This window comes from Gopherus flavomarginatus, chromosome 1 (genome assembly GCF_025201925.1).
Source record: "Gopherus flavomarginatus isolate rGopFla2 chromosome 1, rGopFla2.mat.asm, whole genome shotgun sequence".
In the NCBI taxonomy this organism is placed as follows: Eukaryota; Metazoa; Chordata; order Testudines; family Testudinidae; genus Gopherus; species Gopherus flavomarginatus.
Window position 1 is genome coordinate 217123201 of NC_066617.1, and position 16322 is coordinate 217139522.

General features: G+C 39.4%; 1 protein-coding gene across 1 annotated transcript in view; it reads left to right on the plus strand.

The window, feature by feature from the left end:
* The window catches only part of CFAP47 (cilia and flagella associated protein 47), a 680893-nt gene that overhangs the window by 499633 nt on the left and 164938 nt on the right, over positions 1-16322 (plus strand). The window contains exon 54 of the mRNA XM_050936444.1: positions 9975-10086. Coding sequence (XP_050792401.1) covers positions 9975-10086 — 112 coding nt within the window. The remainder of the gene's footprint in view (positions 1-9974; positions 10087-16322) is intronic.

The following is a 16322-nucleotide window of genomic DNA, read 5'->3' on the forward strand; positions in this document are numbered from 1 at the left end:
GTGCAGGGCCAGCTGCAGCCAGGACCCTGGGTGCCGGGGCCAGGAGCAGAGCCTGAGGCGCGGGGCCACTGTCAGCTGGGACCCCGGATGTGAGGCCAGGATCAGAGCTCTGGCCATGGGTTGTGCAGCCAATACTCAGTGGCAGAGCCAGGAGCAGAGCCCCTGGACTGGCCGCCGGAGCCAGTAGCCAGGCTGGGGCCAGGAGTGGAGCTGGGTGGTGCTTCCTCCCCACTCGCCAGGGACTGACCTAACCCTCAGCTGCACCCCCCAAAACGTTCCTCAGCAATCCCCTGGGGGGGCATGCTGCACAGATTGAGGACCTCCGCTGTAAAGCATGTATATGCTTCTGGCAGCACCAGCACTGGCCAACTTCTCCTGGTGAAACCTGGGGGTGTTGCAACACCCCCGCACCCCTAGTTCCCGCACCCATGTTTATGATTAGTGATGTGTATGTTGAAAGAGTTTATAATAATAACTTTAAGAGTGAAGTTACATTTTGTCTATCTAAATTATTGGTAAATGGATAGATGAACTGAAAGGAAATATATGTGTAAAATACCATAGCTGCTCCTTTCCCATATCTTTTAATACATAAATGTTTTTAATGTTTTTGCATAATTTTTAAAACTGTAGCTTTAAAAACCTTTCAGTTAACAAACTGTGTATGAGTTGCAGCAGGTGGGATTCATATGACGGAGAATAGCCTTGGCAGTTATTCTTTGATAGGATAAAATTGCAAAGTTTGTGCATCCTCAAGTTTCAGATCTAACGCTTGCCACCAGTTGTGATCAAATATAAATCTTCTCTCTTGGTACAGACTTGCATGATTAGGTATATGATAAGGAGTTTATGCTCCTTCACATGAAGCATCTGGCATTGACAACTGTTTCACACAAGCCTACATGGACAATTGGTCCACTCCACTATGGGAATTCCTACTTTAGTATGCATGCATAATGAAAGTATGCATTGGAGAGGATTAGCGCTGTTAAGTACACCACATGCCCATCAGAAATATTATTTAAAATTCATTGACTTTCAAGATTCTACTTTCAAATTAAATTTTGTGTTACTTTACAAGAAAGTAAAATACATCTGACGAAGTGGGTATTCACCCACGAAAGCTCATGCTCCAAAACGTCTGTTAGTCTATAAGGTGCCACAGGATTCTTTGCTGCTTTTACAGATCCAGACTAACACGGCTACCCCTCTGATACTTTACAAGAAAGTGTATGTGATTCTAGTCCCTTCACACTGATAGATGAATACACCTGCATAGGACACCTGTGCAGCATAGGAGAACAACATAAGAGGAATTGCGAAGGAGCTGATTTTTTAAATAAAGTAAAGGCGAACAAATAAACAGTAGTAGACATTATATGTGATACAAACTCTAACAAAATGGATTAAAATAGCTTGCAGCACACTTCTCAACCCTTTTTCCTTGCTTTAACCATTTTCATATTCCTGGCTTCATGCTGCCCCCTACTTTCGGTCCAGCAAAGGCCCTCCTCAGTTCTCTCCTCAAATTTACTTCCTCCAGAAATCCTGTCCTATTTTTTCTCTTCATGAATAACCTGTTCATACTCTCCACTTCCTGAACTGCTATCCCGTGTTTTGTCCCATGCCTTGCAAAGCCATATTCATGGGAATAGCCACTTTAAACATAATAGAATTTCTTATACACCTCTACCCCAACATAACACTGTCCTCGGGAGCCAAAAAATTTTACCGCGTTATGGGTGAAACCGCGTTATATAGAACTTGATTTGATCCGCTGGAGTGCGCAGCCCTGCTCCCCTGGAGCACTGCTTTACCGCGTTATATCCAAATTCGTGTTATACCGAGTCATGTTATATTGGGGTAGAGGTGTATTAGTAAGGAGTCAGAAAGATAGCTTAAATGCTTAGCTGAATCAAGGCCTTTAAATTAGGTAGCCTGTCTGTTTGTAAAGTTCCATGTAAGTTTAATAATAATAATAGAACACATTTATTTTTTGATGGATCTGCATAGGATAAATGATCTTTAACAACAACAGTAATTACATATTTTAAAAAGTGTTTACAGTTATTTGTCATTGCCACTTTTTGGAGAAAGTGTTAGACCAAATCCTCACAGTTTGAGTGACATTTTGTACAAGCTTGTATTAATCTTTGGTGTAATTTAGGGCCTTACCTACAAAGTGAGCAACTTGAACATGATTTACGCATGCAGTTAATACAGTTTAATATGCCTAACATTCTCTTTAAGGGAATATTAGTGTTTTAACATGATATTTTTAGAAGTAGGAAAAACTCTGTGACAGAGGAGCAGAACATAGAGATGCTTTAAAAGGAAATAAATAAAGAAGGACATTCAAATAAACTCTAAATATTTTTAACAATTACTGTTCACAAATGGTACATTAAAATTAGGAAAGAGTCCTGTGGCACCTTATAGACTAACAGATGTTTTGGAGCATGAGCTTTCGTGGGTGAATACCCACTTCGGTATTCACCCATGAAAGCTCATGCTCCAAAATGTCTGTTAGTCTATAAGATGCCACAGGACTCTTTGCTGCTTTTACAGATCCAGACTAACACGGCTACTCCTCTGATAATTAAAAATTAGGGTTGTCAATTGCAGTTAACTCAAGCAATTAATGCAAAGCAAATTAACTAGAATCAAAAAGTGATTAATTGCAAATTTAATCACACTGTTAAACAGTAATAGAATACCAATTTAAATTTATTATAAATATTTTGGGATGTTTTTCTACATTTTTAAATATATTGATTTCAGTTACAACACAGAATACAAAGTGTACAGTATTCACTTTATATTATTATTTTTTATTACAAATATTTGCACTATGAAAAAGATAAACAAAAGAAATAGTATTTTTCAATTTACCTCATACAAGTACTGTAGTGCAGCAGTTCTCCAACTGTGGGCTGTGACCCCAAAATGGGTTGTGACTCCATTCTAATAGGGTCACCAAGACTGGCATTAGACTTGCTGGGGCCCAGGCTCCAAGCCCAAGCCCCACCACCTGGGGTAGAAGTCCAAGGGCTTTGGCCCTATGGCAGGGCTCAGGCTTCGGCTTCAGCCCTGGGCAGTAGGGCTCAGGTTACAGGCCCCTTGCCTGGGGCTGAACCCTCGGGCTTTGGCCTCCCTGGCTGGTGCATCAAGGCTCAGACTTCAGCTTTTTCCCCCTACCAACCCTTGTAGTGGACAGAAGGACTTGGATGGGCTCTCTCCTTCTATGGTTATGTAGTAATTTTTGCTGTCAGAAGGGGATCGTAGTGCAATGAAGTTTGAGAACTGCTGTAGTGCAATCTCCTTAGAGAAAGAGCAACTTAAAAATGTTGATTTTTTTCTCATAACTGCACTAAAAAACAAAACACTGTAAAATTTTAGAGTCTACAAGTCCATTTAGTCTTACTTCTTCTTCAGCCAATTGGTAAGACAAACAAGTTTGTTTACATTAACAGGAGATACTGCTACCCACTTCTTATTTACATCACCCGAAAGTGAGAACAGGCATTTGCATAGCACTCTTATAGATTTTCACATGCCAGATATGCTAAGCATTCGTATGCCCCTTCATGCTTCAACTTGTAGATTTTTATCTTTTTTTACAGTGCAAATATTTGTAATAAAAATAATAATATAAAGCGAGCACTGTACACATTGTATTCTGTGCTATAATTGAAATCAAGCTACTGGAAAATGTACAAAAACATCCAAAATACTTACAATAAATGTAAATAGATATTCTGTTGTTATTTAACAGTGCAAACAAAACTGCAATTAATCACCACTATATTTTTAAGTCCCTCGATCAATTTCGACAGCCCTAATTAAAATGCATCATTTTTCTCATTTATCTACTAGGAAGGAATTCTTTTTTAGACAGGAAAAAAAAGATACTATAATAATATTTTTAAAGCTCCAGGATGCATAATAAATATTTTATAATGGCTCTAGAGAAAAATGAGATAAATTTAAAATAATATTGGTCATTAAAAATAGATCAAAAGCTAAAGCAATTAACTATTGTTAAAATTTAATTTTCTCCATTAGTTAAATGGACATTTAAATTTTATTTTAAATAGCAATTATAAAATGCCTTTTTACACTGAGCCCCTTTAGAAGTGCATTCACGCACATCTTGAAGCTGTTTATAAAACTATCAGAGCACCTGTGCAAGTTACAGCTATTAATGTGAAAGAATATTCCAGACACCCTTAATTCAATGAACCATTGTATTTATTGTTTAAATGTCAATGAAAATCATGCATATTTTGTGTGTTGCCACTGAAATTTGAAGTAGATTTATTTATAAAATAAAATACATTCTAATAAATGTTATTGAAATATTTCAATGAGCAGTTGCCCGTATATTTTAAACTACACACTATGAAGTTGTAAATGAAGCTGATTATTATGAATTGATGTACCATACTATTTTAAATATACATCTGCTTTGTAATATTTGTAAAGGGTATTTTGGTACACTGTACTGTTTGTCTGTCCCCCAAGTAGTTTCTTTGTTGCAAAAAGCAAAAAGTAGAGATCAGTATTACATCCTTTTTGAAATTGGGGCATACTTTGGAAAATAACACTGCTCTACAGCCAAAATGCTTCTGAAATAAATGTAGTCCAACTTTACTAATTCTGGGTCACTGAGAAAGAAAATGATGCTTAAAATTGTTGATTGGCTCTAGTTTTCAAGATATGATATTGGGTCAGTATATATGACCCTTGACTTGGGAATGGTGGAGGATAAGTGAGTTATAAAGGGAAGGGATCTCAATTTAAACCAGAAATGACTAAAATACATCTTTGACTGGATCTATGAATAAATCTATGACTGGGTTTGGACAGTACTTGCTTTTTAGGCAAAACAATGAATGATGCAATCTGAAGCTGGTATTGCATCATACATGATCTGAATTGCATCATGTTATTCCTAGAAGTCATGGATGATGCAATCATAATGAAGCTTACATCACTCTGCTGAACAAATTGCCCTATATCAGCTCTAGAAATCATACAGTGTGGTGCTCTCTTATTTGTCAGTGTTTGATTTTGCAAAGAGACACGTTTCTGTTTAGCCAAAGTGAGCAGAGATGTCTTGTACTTGTGTGAACAGTGCAGATAACTTCTGCTATGTTTGTGGTGAAGTGACTTTTGCATCACAAAAGCGCAGTATAACCACTATGGTTAAGAAAGCCTATCACCTTTCTTTTGGCTGCAAAATTGGAGATCAGGACAACAGGTGGGCCCCACACATATGCTGCAACACTTGTGCAGCAAATCTTCGCCAGTGGTTGAACAGGAAAAGGAAATCTATGCCTTTTGCAGTGCCAATGATTTGGAGAGAGCCAACAGATCAGACCAGCAATTGTTACTTCTGCATGGTGCCTCCAGTTGGGAAGGTGTGTCAAAGAAGAAAAAGTGGACTGTGCATTATCCAAACATTCCATCAGCTATACGCCCAGTACCCCACGGAGAAGGAATGCACCAGAATCATTCTCACTTGAGTCAGACGAGGAAGAGGAAGAGGATGAAACTTCTGGTCCTGAAGCATCAATGTCACAGGACCCACATTTTCTCCCATCCTCCTCCTCTGAACCACACCTCATAAGACAAGGTGAACTGAATGACCTTGTCAGGGATTTGGAACTACCGAAGAGTAAGGCAGAGCTGTTGGGCTCCAGACTACAGCAGTGGAATCTCCTGGCAGGCTATCAGGGCAAGTGGAGTCCATCAATGCTTGCAGACTATTGGTGGACAGTGACAAGAGATGCTCCAATTAATGAATACAAGAGACAAGCCAAGAAGCGCCGAGTAGACACTGAATAGGACTAAACTATGTACATAATAGTTTTTTGCCTTTTGTTTCCTAATAAATTTTATTTATATAACCCTTTTGCTGATTTTTAAAGTGTTACATAAACAGGACAGGTGAAATATTATCATGTAAAGCAACCATAAACGCATGAAAAGACCTAGGTTTACAATTTATGATTAAAACTCTACTATCTATACAATATACATAGACATAAAATGTAAAAACTTAAATATCTTAGAAACAGTAGCCAATCAGTTGTTTTAATTGTCATATTTCAATTCAGCACATCAAAATACATAATAAATAGCACATTTTATCTCTGAAGCAGACGACTTCTCAAAAATTGTAGACCAGTGTAACACTTTTTCGTTCATAAAACTGTTGGTGTTTTTTTTTTTTTTTTTTTTTCAGTTGGCTTCTTTGGAATGTTTTTGATCGTCTCTCATAACATTTTGTTCCCATCATCGGTTTGTTCCTTATCAATGTAATTAAATGGTCTGATATATCCATTAAAGAGTTTGTGTCTTCTGTCTCAAGGTAACACTACTCTATTGAAAGGCAGTAGTCTGGGGGAATATCTAAGTCTCCCATTTATTCCTGATTATCCCTGTGTCATAACATTTTTCCCAGATCTGGACCTTAGCGTCCAAAATATGGGTGTTAGCATGAAAACCTCCAAGCTTAGTTACCAGCTTAGACCTGATAATGCTGCCACCAGCCAGGGATTTATACAGTGCCTAGCTCACTATGGTCTCCCCAAAACCTTCCCTGGGGGACCCCAAGACTCAGATGCCTTGAGTCTTACAACAAAGGGAAATAAACCATTTCCCTTCCCCCTCCTCCCCTCCAGGTGTTCCCTCCCTGGGTTCCTGGAAAGATATACAGAAGCAAGCTCCGTGAATCTAAACAGAGGGACTCCACCCTCCCTGTTTCCAGTCCTGGAAAACACAAGTACCGAGAGAGCTAATCTCTCTTCCCCCTCTCCCCCAGAGGGTATGCAAAGTCAGGCTTAGTAAATGTAACACAAAGAGATTTTCCCCCTGACTTCTTCCTCCCACCAATTCCCTGGTGAGCTGCAGACTCAATTCCCTGGAGTCCCCACTAAAGAAAAACTCCAACAGGTCTTAAAAAGAAAGCTTTATATAAAAAGAAAGAAAAAATACATAAAAATGGTCTCTGTATTAAGGTGACAAATACAGGGTCATTTGCTTAAAAGAAAAAAATGAATAAACAGCCTTATCCAAAAAGAATACAATTTAACACATTCCAGCAACTACACACATGTAAATACAAAAGAAAACAATATAAACCTATGGTCTTACTATCTTTGTACTTACAACTTGGAAACAGAAGATTAAAAAGCTTGGAGATAGAGAGAGATTGTTGTCAGAGGTGTTGTTGTCAGATGCTACCGGTGTGGTGCTCTGCTCTCTCTCTGTTGGTATCACTTGGCTGCGTGCATGTGTTCCCTCTGTGTGCTGCCCCAGCTCTGCGCAGATAGCTGACACAGCAGACCCGAAAAGAACCCCCAATGACCACAGAGTCTAGTAAGGTACGAAGGCACGTCGGCCAGGTTTATTGCGACCTCGGAGACAATTGCAGTTCCCTCCAGATTGTTACTCTACAGGGCATACTACAAGAAAGTGCCTCTTGGCAATGGACCCGGCTCAGTCAGTGGCGGGACTTTCCACTGCCCCCTAGGCCGGACAAAGACATCGCCCCAGGGATACATTTTTATACACAGGTACAAACAAGTTACACATCACTCCTGACGTATTGAGGTGCAACCCCTCCACGCAGCAAGGTACAACCCCTCTACGTAGTAAAGTGCCGCCTCTCACCTTGTACATGTTGGCTCAATCAAAACAACTTTATCTATCATATTACCCTTTTGCCCCTGTCATTGGGATGGGTCAGTCTGTTCCTTGTTATCTGTGTGGAATGTGCAAGTATGTGAATGTTCTGATCTTTAGTGTTCAGTACCTTTTAGGTACGTATCTTCTTGCAGCACCAGCCCTTTCCTTGCCAGCTTCTGTGAGCAGGGCCTGCCTCTGGCTCACGGCTTCACTCTGCTTTATGTTAGCAAAGTCTTGACCATTACTTTAGTTCAGGCCTCAGGCCTCAAACTGGGCCTTTATCAGGGCCTTCACTTACTACAGAGATCACTCTCATAGCCGAGAGGGCACAGACACAAGACAAAGAACAAAGAACTCACACCCAAAACTTCCCTCCACTCAGATTTGAAAAAATCTGTTTTCTGATTGATCTCTGGTCAGGTGTTTTAGGTCACTGTTTGTTAACCTTTTTATAGGTGAAAGAGACATTAACCCTTAGCTATCTGTTTATGACACCTTGAGACTGAGAAATCTCCTAGTAGAGTTCTTGATAAGTGTTAGGCATGAGAGAACTGCTTCTCAACTGTTGGGGGTTTAGGCTCTAACAATGTAACCTGCTGTACCCAGGTGGAGTGCTGGACCTGTATGGAGCCCCATCAAACTCAACACATTAACAGCATACAAGAGGGTGGTGTCTACAGCACTGAGGAAGTTGCAGGATTGGGACCTCAGGTCACAATCATAAAATTTGATTCAAATGCCTTTCCTTTTATGGGCTATTGCATTTTACAAAAATTCTTGTAGTTTGGATGTGATTAACTTGGTCTACCAAGGGGAAAATATATGGAGCAATCAGGCAGTTGACCTGTCATAGCTTTGGATAGATGGGTATCTCTGTATTGGAGGACCTGAATGAATGCAAAACCAAAGTGTGCATCAATTTTTTCAAACTTTTCCTTAATTACCACTTCCACTGATCCACCTTGAATCTATTTTATATGTCCCTTGTCATTATAATCAGCACATGATTTATGGTCAACATCTCCATAAATGAGGATTATTATATTCTAGTAGCAGGGCCGGCTCCAGGGGTTTTGTCGCCCCGAGCAGCCAAAAAAAAAAAAAAAAAGCCGCAATCCTGATCTGCGGCAATTCGGCGGGAGGTCCGTCGCTGCGAGCGGGAGTGAGGGACCCTCCACCGAATTGCTGCCAAATATCTGAAAGTGCTGCCCTACTCTGGAGTTGCCGCCCCAAGCACCTGCTTGATAAGCTGGTGCCTGGAGCCAGCCCTGTCTTGTAGTATGGTCAGAATAATAGGAATCTTGGAATAGCTAGTAATCTCTTCCTTTGAAAATAACATATCCTACAGAACACATCCTATCTCCATGTGTTTGCCTATAAAAGGATAAGAAAAAATGCAGATTGCAAGGTATAGTGCTGGCTAATTTAAAGCATGCCACTCCCACAACCCGTGTAATGCAGGTTTTGCTCTATGACTGTCATTGTACTCATTAAAATCCATACTCTACATTTTAAATATAATGATTAGTCATTATATTGCAATGAGCAGTGTCGCCGTTGTATAAAGTGAAATTGTCTTTCAGTTCGTGTGGGAGCAGTGAGGGGAGTGAATAGGAGGGAGTGGGAGAACTTGCTTTTAAATGGGCACCATAATACAGGAGTCCTGTTTGAATGTTTAAGGTTATAAGATGATCAAGAAGAATTACTGCTTAGTGGCAGTAAATCAAAAGCTACTGGAGATATCATTTAATTACTAGCTTCTTTTGACCATTACTTAGAGGAAAACGAAATGCAGGTATCATTATTTATCATCTGATTATCATTAATTTCTATGCAGTTATTTTCTCTGAGGGCAGACACTGCAGTTTATCTATGGAGTATAAGTGTGTGGTAAGGTATAAATGTAATTCTTTTACTTTCTGCTATCAAATCTTTCTGGCGGCTTTGAAAGTTGTGCAATAGCCACATGGCTAAAATGAGTGACACCATAATTAGTCCTAGTCCTAGAGAGCGAGTTCATGAATCAGAGAGAATAGAGTGCAGAAGTAAAACTGAAGTGGTGGTTACTTAATGTAATCACAAGCACGTATTGCAGGGCATAAAGTTAATATATTTTATCACTATTCTTAATACTAAGTACTTGTTACTACAATTACACACATTGAAACTTAATTCTTGTTTTTTCAAATCAGCAAAAGTCATAGAAGTTTAATATTAGGCAATAATGGAACAAACTTAGTAATTTATAATACCTTACTCAGATTTTATTTTTCTTTAAGATGGGTCCGTACGTATATCCCTCTGCTTAATCCTACGTATGAAACCCTAGAACTGGAAATTGTCAACAGCAATCCTGGAAATTTTTCAATAGAGACTGACCCAAGGAAACCTGTAAGTACTTAAAAAAATAAATAAATCCACCTGAAAAGATCCTTTCGCCTTCATGCAATAGGGACATGGTAGAGCTTTCCCTTCTAATTTTATTGATGAAACAAGTTGTTAATTATATAGTGCATTAAGAATATACACAGGGCCGGCTCCAGGCTCCAGCATAGGAAGCAGGTGCTTGGGGTGGCCAATTCAAATAATAAAATGATATAATATATGGAGATATACCTATCTCCTAGAACTGGAAGGGACTTTAAAAGGTCATCAAGTCCAGCCCCCTACCTTCACTAGCAGGACCAAGTACTGGGGCGGCACTCTGTCTAGTATCAGGGCAGAATGTCTGGGTCTTTGGTGGCGGGTCCCTCATTCCCTCTCTTCCTCTTCGAGCTGCCACCGAATTCCCACCGAAGAGGAAGAGAAGGAGGACCTGCCGCCGAACTGCTGCTGAAAAAGTGGCGCGATTTAGCTGCCGCCAAAGTGCCGCCACTCATCTTCTTCTTTTTTTTTCGCCACTTGGGGCAGCAGAAAAGCTGGAGCTGGCTCTGAATATACAGCATTGTACAAAGGGTTAAATGTTCCATATAAATACGTGCATCTGTCCTAGAGAGATTTACAGCCTCAAGGCAAAAGGAGATGTAACACAATGCAATATGGTCAGAAAATGAGCACAGTGTGGACATTTGTGGAGCACTTTATGGAGTAGTTTTGTGAAGAAGCAGAGAGACCGTGCTTGGCAAACATTGATTTGGGAAGGCATGAAGTCAGGTGGTGTTGGAGACAAATGGAACAATCAAGCAGTAGTGCTGGAACAATTTGTATAGTGGGGCTACTGAGAGCCATTGAACCAAACTATAAACCCTGTAGATGATGGAAACCACTTCAAGCCAGGAGGTGATACTGCACCTCCAGTACCCCTAGTTCCAGCACCTCTGCAATCAAGACAGAAGCTTGAGAAGATTTGTAGGAGTTAGAATGGGGAAAGAAAATGATGAGAGAAGAGATGTAGGTTAGGGCAGATTTGTGCAGAGAGTTGAGACCTGGGAGTGAGCTCAGTATGGAAAGAAAGAAGTTAGTGAAGGGGATCTGAGAAGATCAGAGACGTTTGACTATCTTGGCAGCAATGTATTGAATAGAGTAGAGAGAGAAGTGAGGCGCTGGGAAGCCAGAGAGCAGGAAGTTACTGTAGTGGAGATAAGAGATTACCAAAGCATCAACCAAGATTCTAACAGCAGGGATGGAGAAAAAAGGATGCACTGTTAGAGATACTTTAGAGAAAGGAGTGACAAGAGTTGGTAAGAATCTGGATATGGGGAAGGGGAGAGGGAATTTTTTATAGCTAAACTGAAAGTGTCTAGTCTCAGAAATAAATGGTAGCAATATAAATAGAAAAAAAAATACAATGGAGAACTGGAGACCTAACTGAGAACCTAATGAGTTCTGAGAGCTTTAAAGTCTTGCTCCATCAGGAAGTTAGTGATGAGCTCAAGATTCACTAGAAAATTTAAAAGTTTGGCAAACCCATAGATGATCATTTTCAGAGTATTCCTCTCTGAACAGTAGCACATATGTACACAGTATACATGCACAGATACATCTATTATTTTGAGCCTTCCTGTAAGCTATGTCAATACCCTTTACATAGCTGTTGACAAATGTGATGAGATTCCTTTTTTCCTTTTATAATCATGTCTTTACACAATCTCAGAACAATTATAGAACTCTTTTTTGGTTATTATTTCAAAGCATAAATTATATAGTTGATACTAAGTATATCTCTAGTAAGATTTGAGTGTTTTCCCCCATGATGTTTACAGTTGGTCGGCAAATACTGTCAGTATTCCATTCCGTCCCCAAACTGACAGGATTCTAGTGTGAACTTAAAACGTTCATGTAAATACAGTTCCTCCAAAACCAGTGTCTAACCATAACCTGGTTTGGATGTCTCCTACATTTTCCCTGCGATGAAGAGGATTGGTTGAAATGATGACCAGGGGCTGCACTGAAATTCTAGTAGAGTCATTTAATTAAGGGAAACAGGGAAATCAGTCAGTCCTCAGAAGGAACAGAATTCCTCTTACCCCAGCCAACAAGAGAGAAACCCTGGATGAGTTAAATCCACAAATTGATGTTCACATGGAGAACGTTTTCTCCCTCAAAGAATCTTTAGTCTGTTACTATTATATACATCCTCTGTCCTTCCCCAACACTGGAGTCTTTTACTTGCGGCCCCAAAATCTATAAGCTGGCCAACTTTTGTGTACTTTTAAGAACTGATTTATTGATTTATTTATGAAGCGGCTGAACACCTTCTGCTCCCATTGAAATGATTTGGAGCTACAGGTATTCATCCTTTATGAAAATCAAGGCATTATTTTTTTTAATTGATCACTCATAATAAGCATCATAGCTAAGCCATAGTGTTTATTTTGTCTTGGGAGTTAGTGTTTGTGTAAGGGGACTAAGAATGTGTGGGTATTCTGAGGAAGGTGAGATTGTGGGTTTTATAGGGTATCTTCCATTAAATTTTTTATCCAGCTTTTTGTTTTTAGTTTTCTTATCCCTCATTCAAACATTCAGGGTTAACTACCCATATATTTTGTTTTCATCATCTAATGTTGTGTTTTTTCTCACACATTAGGCTGCAAATGTTCCCATCACTGTAATTGGATAACTCCTGGTTTCCCTGTTAAGTATCATGAAAGGACTAAAGCCTTGCATTCAAAATGTGAATTCTCTTCTGCCAAGTGAAGGCACACTGGGTTCTTAAACCTAGTAGGAAACTTTTCCTCTGGGAGAATCCTACAGGATTTCAATTGTCTATTATCTCTTGCCTATAGTTTGAGTACTGCTTCCCAGAAGACAATGTACATGCCCAAGGAGAATGGGTGGAGTGCTTATGGTGGAAGCATTACATAAAGAATACATAAAACAATGAAATTCATAGTTAAGACTTATATTCTAATATAAACATGATTCCCCTTATCAGTCAACATTGCTACAAATAGTGTTAAATGAGTCAAAGTCCCTGAAATAGTGCTGTGGCCATGGAACTCTCTGTGCAGCTCAGGAGTGGGCCTTCAAAGTGCTTTCCAGCCAACTTTGCCCTTCTCTGATCCTGGTGCCATTCTGGTCCTTCGAGAAAATTAGAGCAACCTGATAGTATAAAATTAAGGTAGCTATCTTCCAACAGTTGAGGACCAGTTTGGCAGAAGAGTCTTGGCCATACCCCCTCTGATGAGTGGGAGAAGGGGGGGTGTAAGAGCTGCTATGGCATCTCTGTGCCACCCTAAGATTTACCATTCATCAGGGGAATATACAGTTGACCATTTAAAGTGGCTTTTGGGGCAGCGTGCATCATCAGAGCAGCACTAAGCTACCCTAATTTACACGAAAACCAGACTTGAGATATTAGGCTGAGAGTAAAAATTCAACCTTAGTTGTGAATTTTCTTGACTTTGCTGCCTCCTGCTAAAAAAAAAAACACTGTAAAATTATTTTAATGTGGGTTTTGTTTTATTAATGTATTACAGTAAAAAACCCAGTTAGGATCAAAACACTGTAAATTCAAGTTTTTAAAAAATCAGCATTACTTCTTGAATTGCTCTGTATTTTAGGTACCATATTATCTCAAGATGAACAAATAAGATGAAGAGTTAGTTCACTTTAGTCACTTTATTATCTGGAGTATATTAACACTTCATCATAAAATAAGCAAAAGCTGGATGTGTTCTGCTACTAATCATTTCACAAATCAGTATTTGAATTTGTAGCCAAGTAGCATAATCTTGATTCATTATATTATTAGCTTGCTATATAGATAGATTTTGGAAGAATTCTGGAAGTTTCATATGTATTATGTTCAGATCATTAGCACAGAAATAGATTCAAATTAATTATCTTGACTTCTGATTCCAGCAGATTGCATGTGATCAGTCCAGGTAGTTTCAAAATATCCTCTATCCTTTCAGCCTAATTCATTACCTCAGGGGTCACCAGTACCCATAGTACATTGTTTAGGAAAGATCCATTCAAAATTAAGTTATGTAACTTTAAGAGCATTCAGTCTCAAATATAGTATAAGCACTGAACTTTGAAGTGGATTTTGAGTTACAAAATCTACCTGTTTTTCTTTCTTTTAAGTACAGTTTTTGAGCATTTGCTATAACCATCTTGCTGCTATTTTTTCACTAAGGGAATCTTCAAAGCCATGAATATTCCGTTTTCTCCCATTTTCCCCTTTTGTACTCAGCCTTCCTCATGGCATCCCTCTCTTTATCACAGATAGCTGAGACCCCCCAAAGGGTGGTTGTTGGAAAGCAGTGTGAGATGTTCTCTTCTTCTTAGAGTATGGGCACATTACCCCCTTAGAATTTCAGGTTCTGCACATTGTACCAGGGAGCACATTGCACTGCCAGTAGACCACTTTTATGACCCCTTTGCTTGGTTTTGTGAACTATAACCTGATACTTCAGACAACAGTTTAGAATTATGCATCATGGCATGACAGTGGCCAGTACTGTCTGTTTCTGGCCTTGCCTTAGACTTTCTGTGAAATCGTGAGCAAATCAATTAACCTACATGTTCCTGTGTTTCTTCACCTTTAAAAAAGGAATAATAATGCTTACCTGCCAACATGGCAGTTATGAGGCTACATGATTTTGTAAAGTCTCAGATGAAAGATACTGTTACATGTAAAATATTATTTTTATCTGAACAACAGCTCAGAGATGGTGTTGTCCAGTTGATTATGAGCAAAGTTTGAAGAAAACTAGTGTAGTAATTTAAAAATTATGAATATTTAAAGTCAGCAAGTGTAGATATTCTCTATAGCTTTATTGTTGGATCAGTTCAAATCTGGCATGGTTGAGAATATTGGGCTGTCTCAATCTTTGGACCACCTTAATTTGGGATCACTTCAGTCATTGGATCATCTCATATGAACAAAATTGGAAAAAACATCTGCTCCTCGCAGGTTTTTACAGCCTTAATAATGTCCTCTGCATTGCAGCTGTAGGAACTCATGTAGTTCCCCACGTAGACAACTGATATGTAAGAGGACAATTTCCTCAGTGTTGACAGAATATAGCACTCATACAGAATGTTTTGGTATATTTTGGACTAATCAGCCTTATTTGCTAATGCTAATAGTTTAGAGAAACAGATCTGCATAGTTATATTATGGACAGAGAAGATAAACATCACAGAGTTAGAGGCAGGCCTCTTTAAAATACTCCCAATATTCTTCCTTTGAATGTCTTCTGCATATTTCCTTGCATGGGGTGCCGTGACCATTACAGCCTGAATGGTAAAATATACTAGCAGTGGCTGTTGGAACATCCATGTGCCTTCCTTGCCCACTCCACCCCACCGAACTCCAGATATTGTAGGGCTAGGCTTTAAAAGTAGTGTGGTGCTCCACTACCTCAGTTACTTCAATCACAACTAGCTGGACAGTTACATTGTTGCTATCTGAGACTTTTGGATCAGTAGCAGATAGCTGGCTTGTATCCCTTACATAAGTATGTAGGGTTACATAGCTTTATTTAGAGATAGTTAAAAGGATAACATGATGGATCAGAAGACTAAGAAACCTGGATTCAAAAGATTTGTCTCATGTCCAGTGATAGTCTCAGCATCAGATGCACATGCTAGATGCTTGGCATGTTTGAGGGAAGGACATTCTCCCTCTAACTGTCTGATCTGCTCTGTGTTTGCCACAAGGACAAAGATAGTGAGACAAAACAGGCTCCAGGCAATTTTATTTCAGGATGCGCTGACGATGGCAGTCCATTCTCAGAGTCCAGCTTTGTCAGTGCCTCCACCTGAAGACTCTTCATCTGGGAAGAAGTGAGATTCAGCTCCTATGTCAGGTGCAGGATGCGAGAGAACTAAAGATCTGAAAAAGAAGAAAAGGTCAGGATCAGTGATAGACTCTGTTTCCAGAGATGTCCCATTTCAGAAAAACTTGGTGCGGTACCAAGGAAAAATTTGGAGCCATCCTCAGTGTTGGCCTCATTACATAGAGCCAATCCAAGAGAAAAGGACCTACAGGGACAGAATCTAATTATAGAGCCAGTCTCTGATTCTCAACATAGAGGTAGGAGCCATTCCTCTATGGATTCAACAATACCAGATATGGAGGTGCCTGTCCTGAGGGTGAGATTTAAGCATCCAATTAAGAGAAATGATGAGGGTTCATTCACTAATATAGCTCCAAATAGTGTTACTGTTAAAGCAGT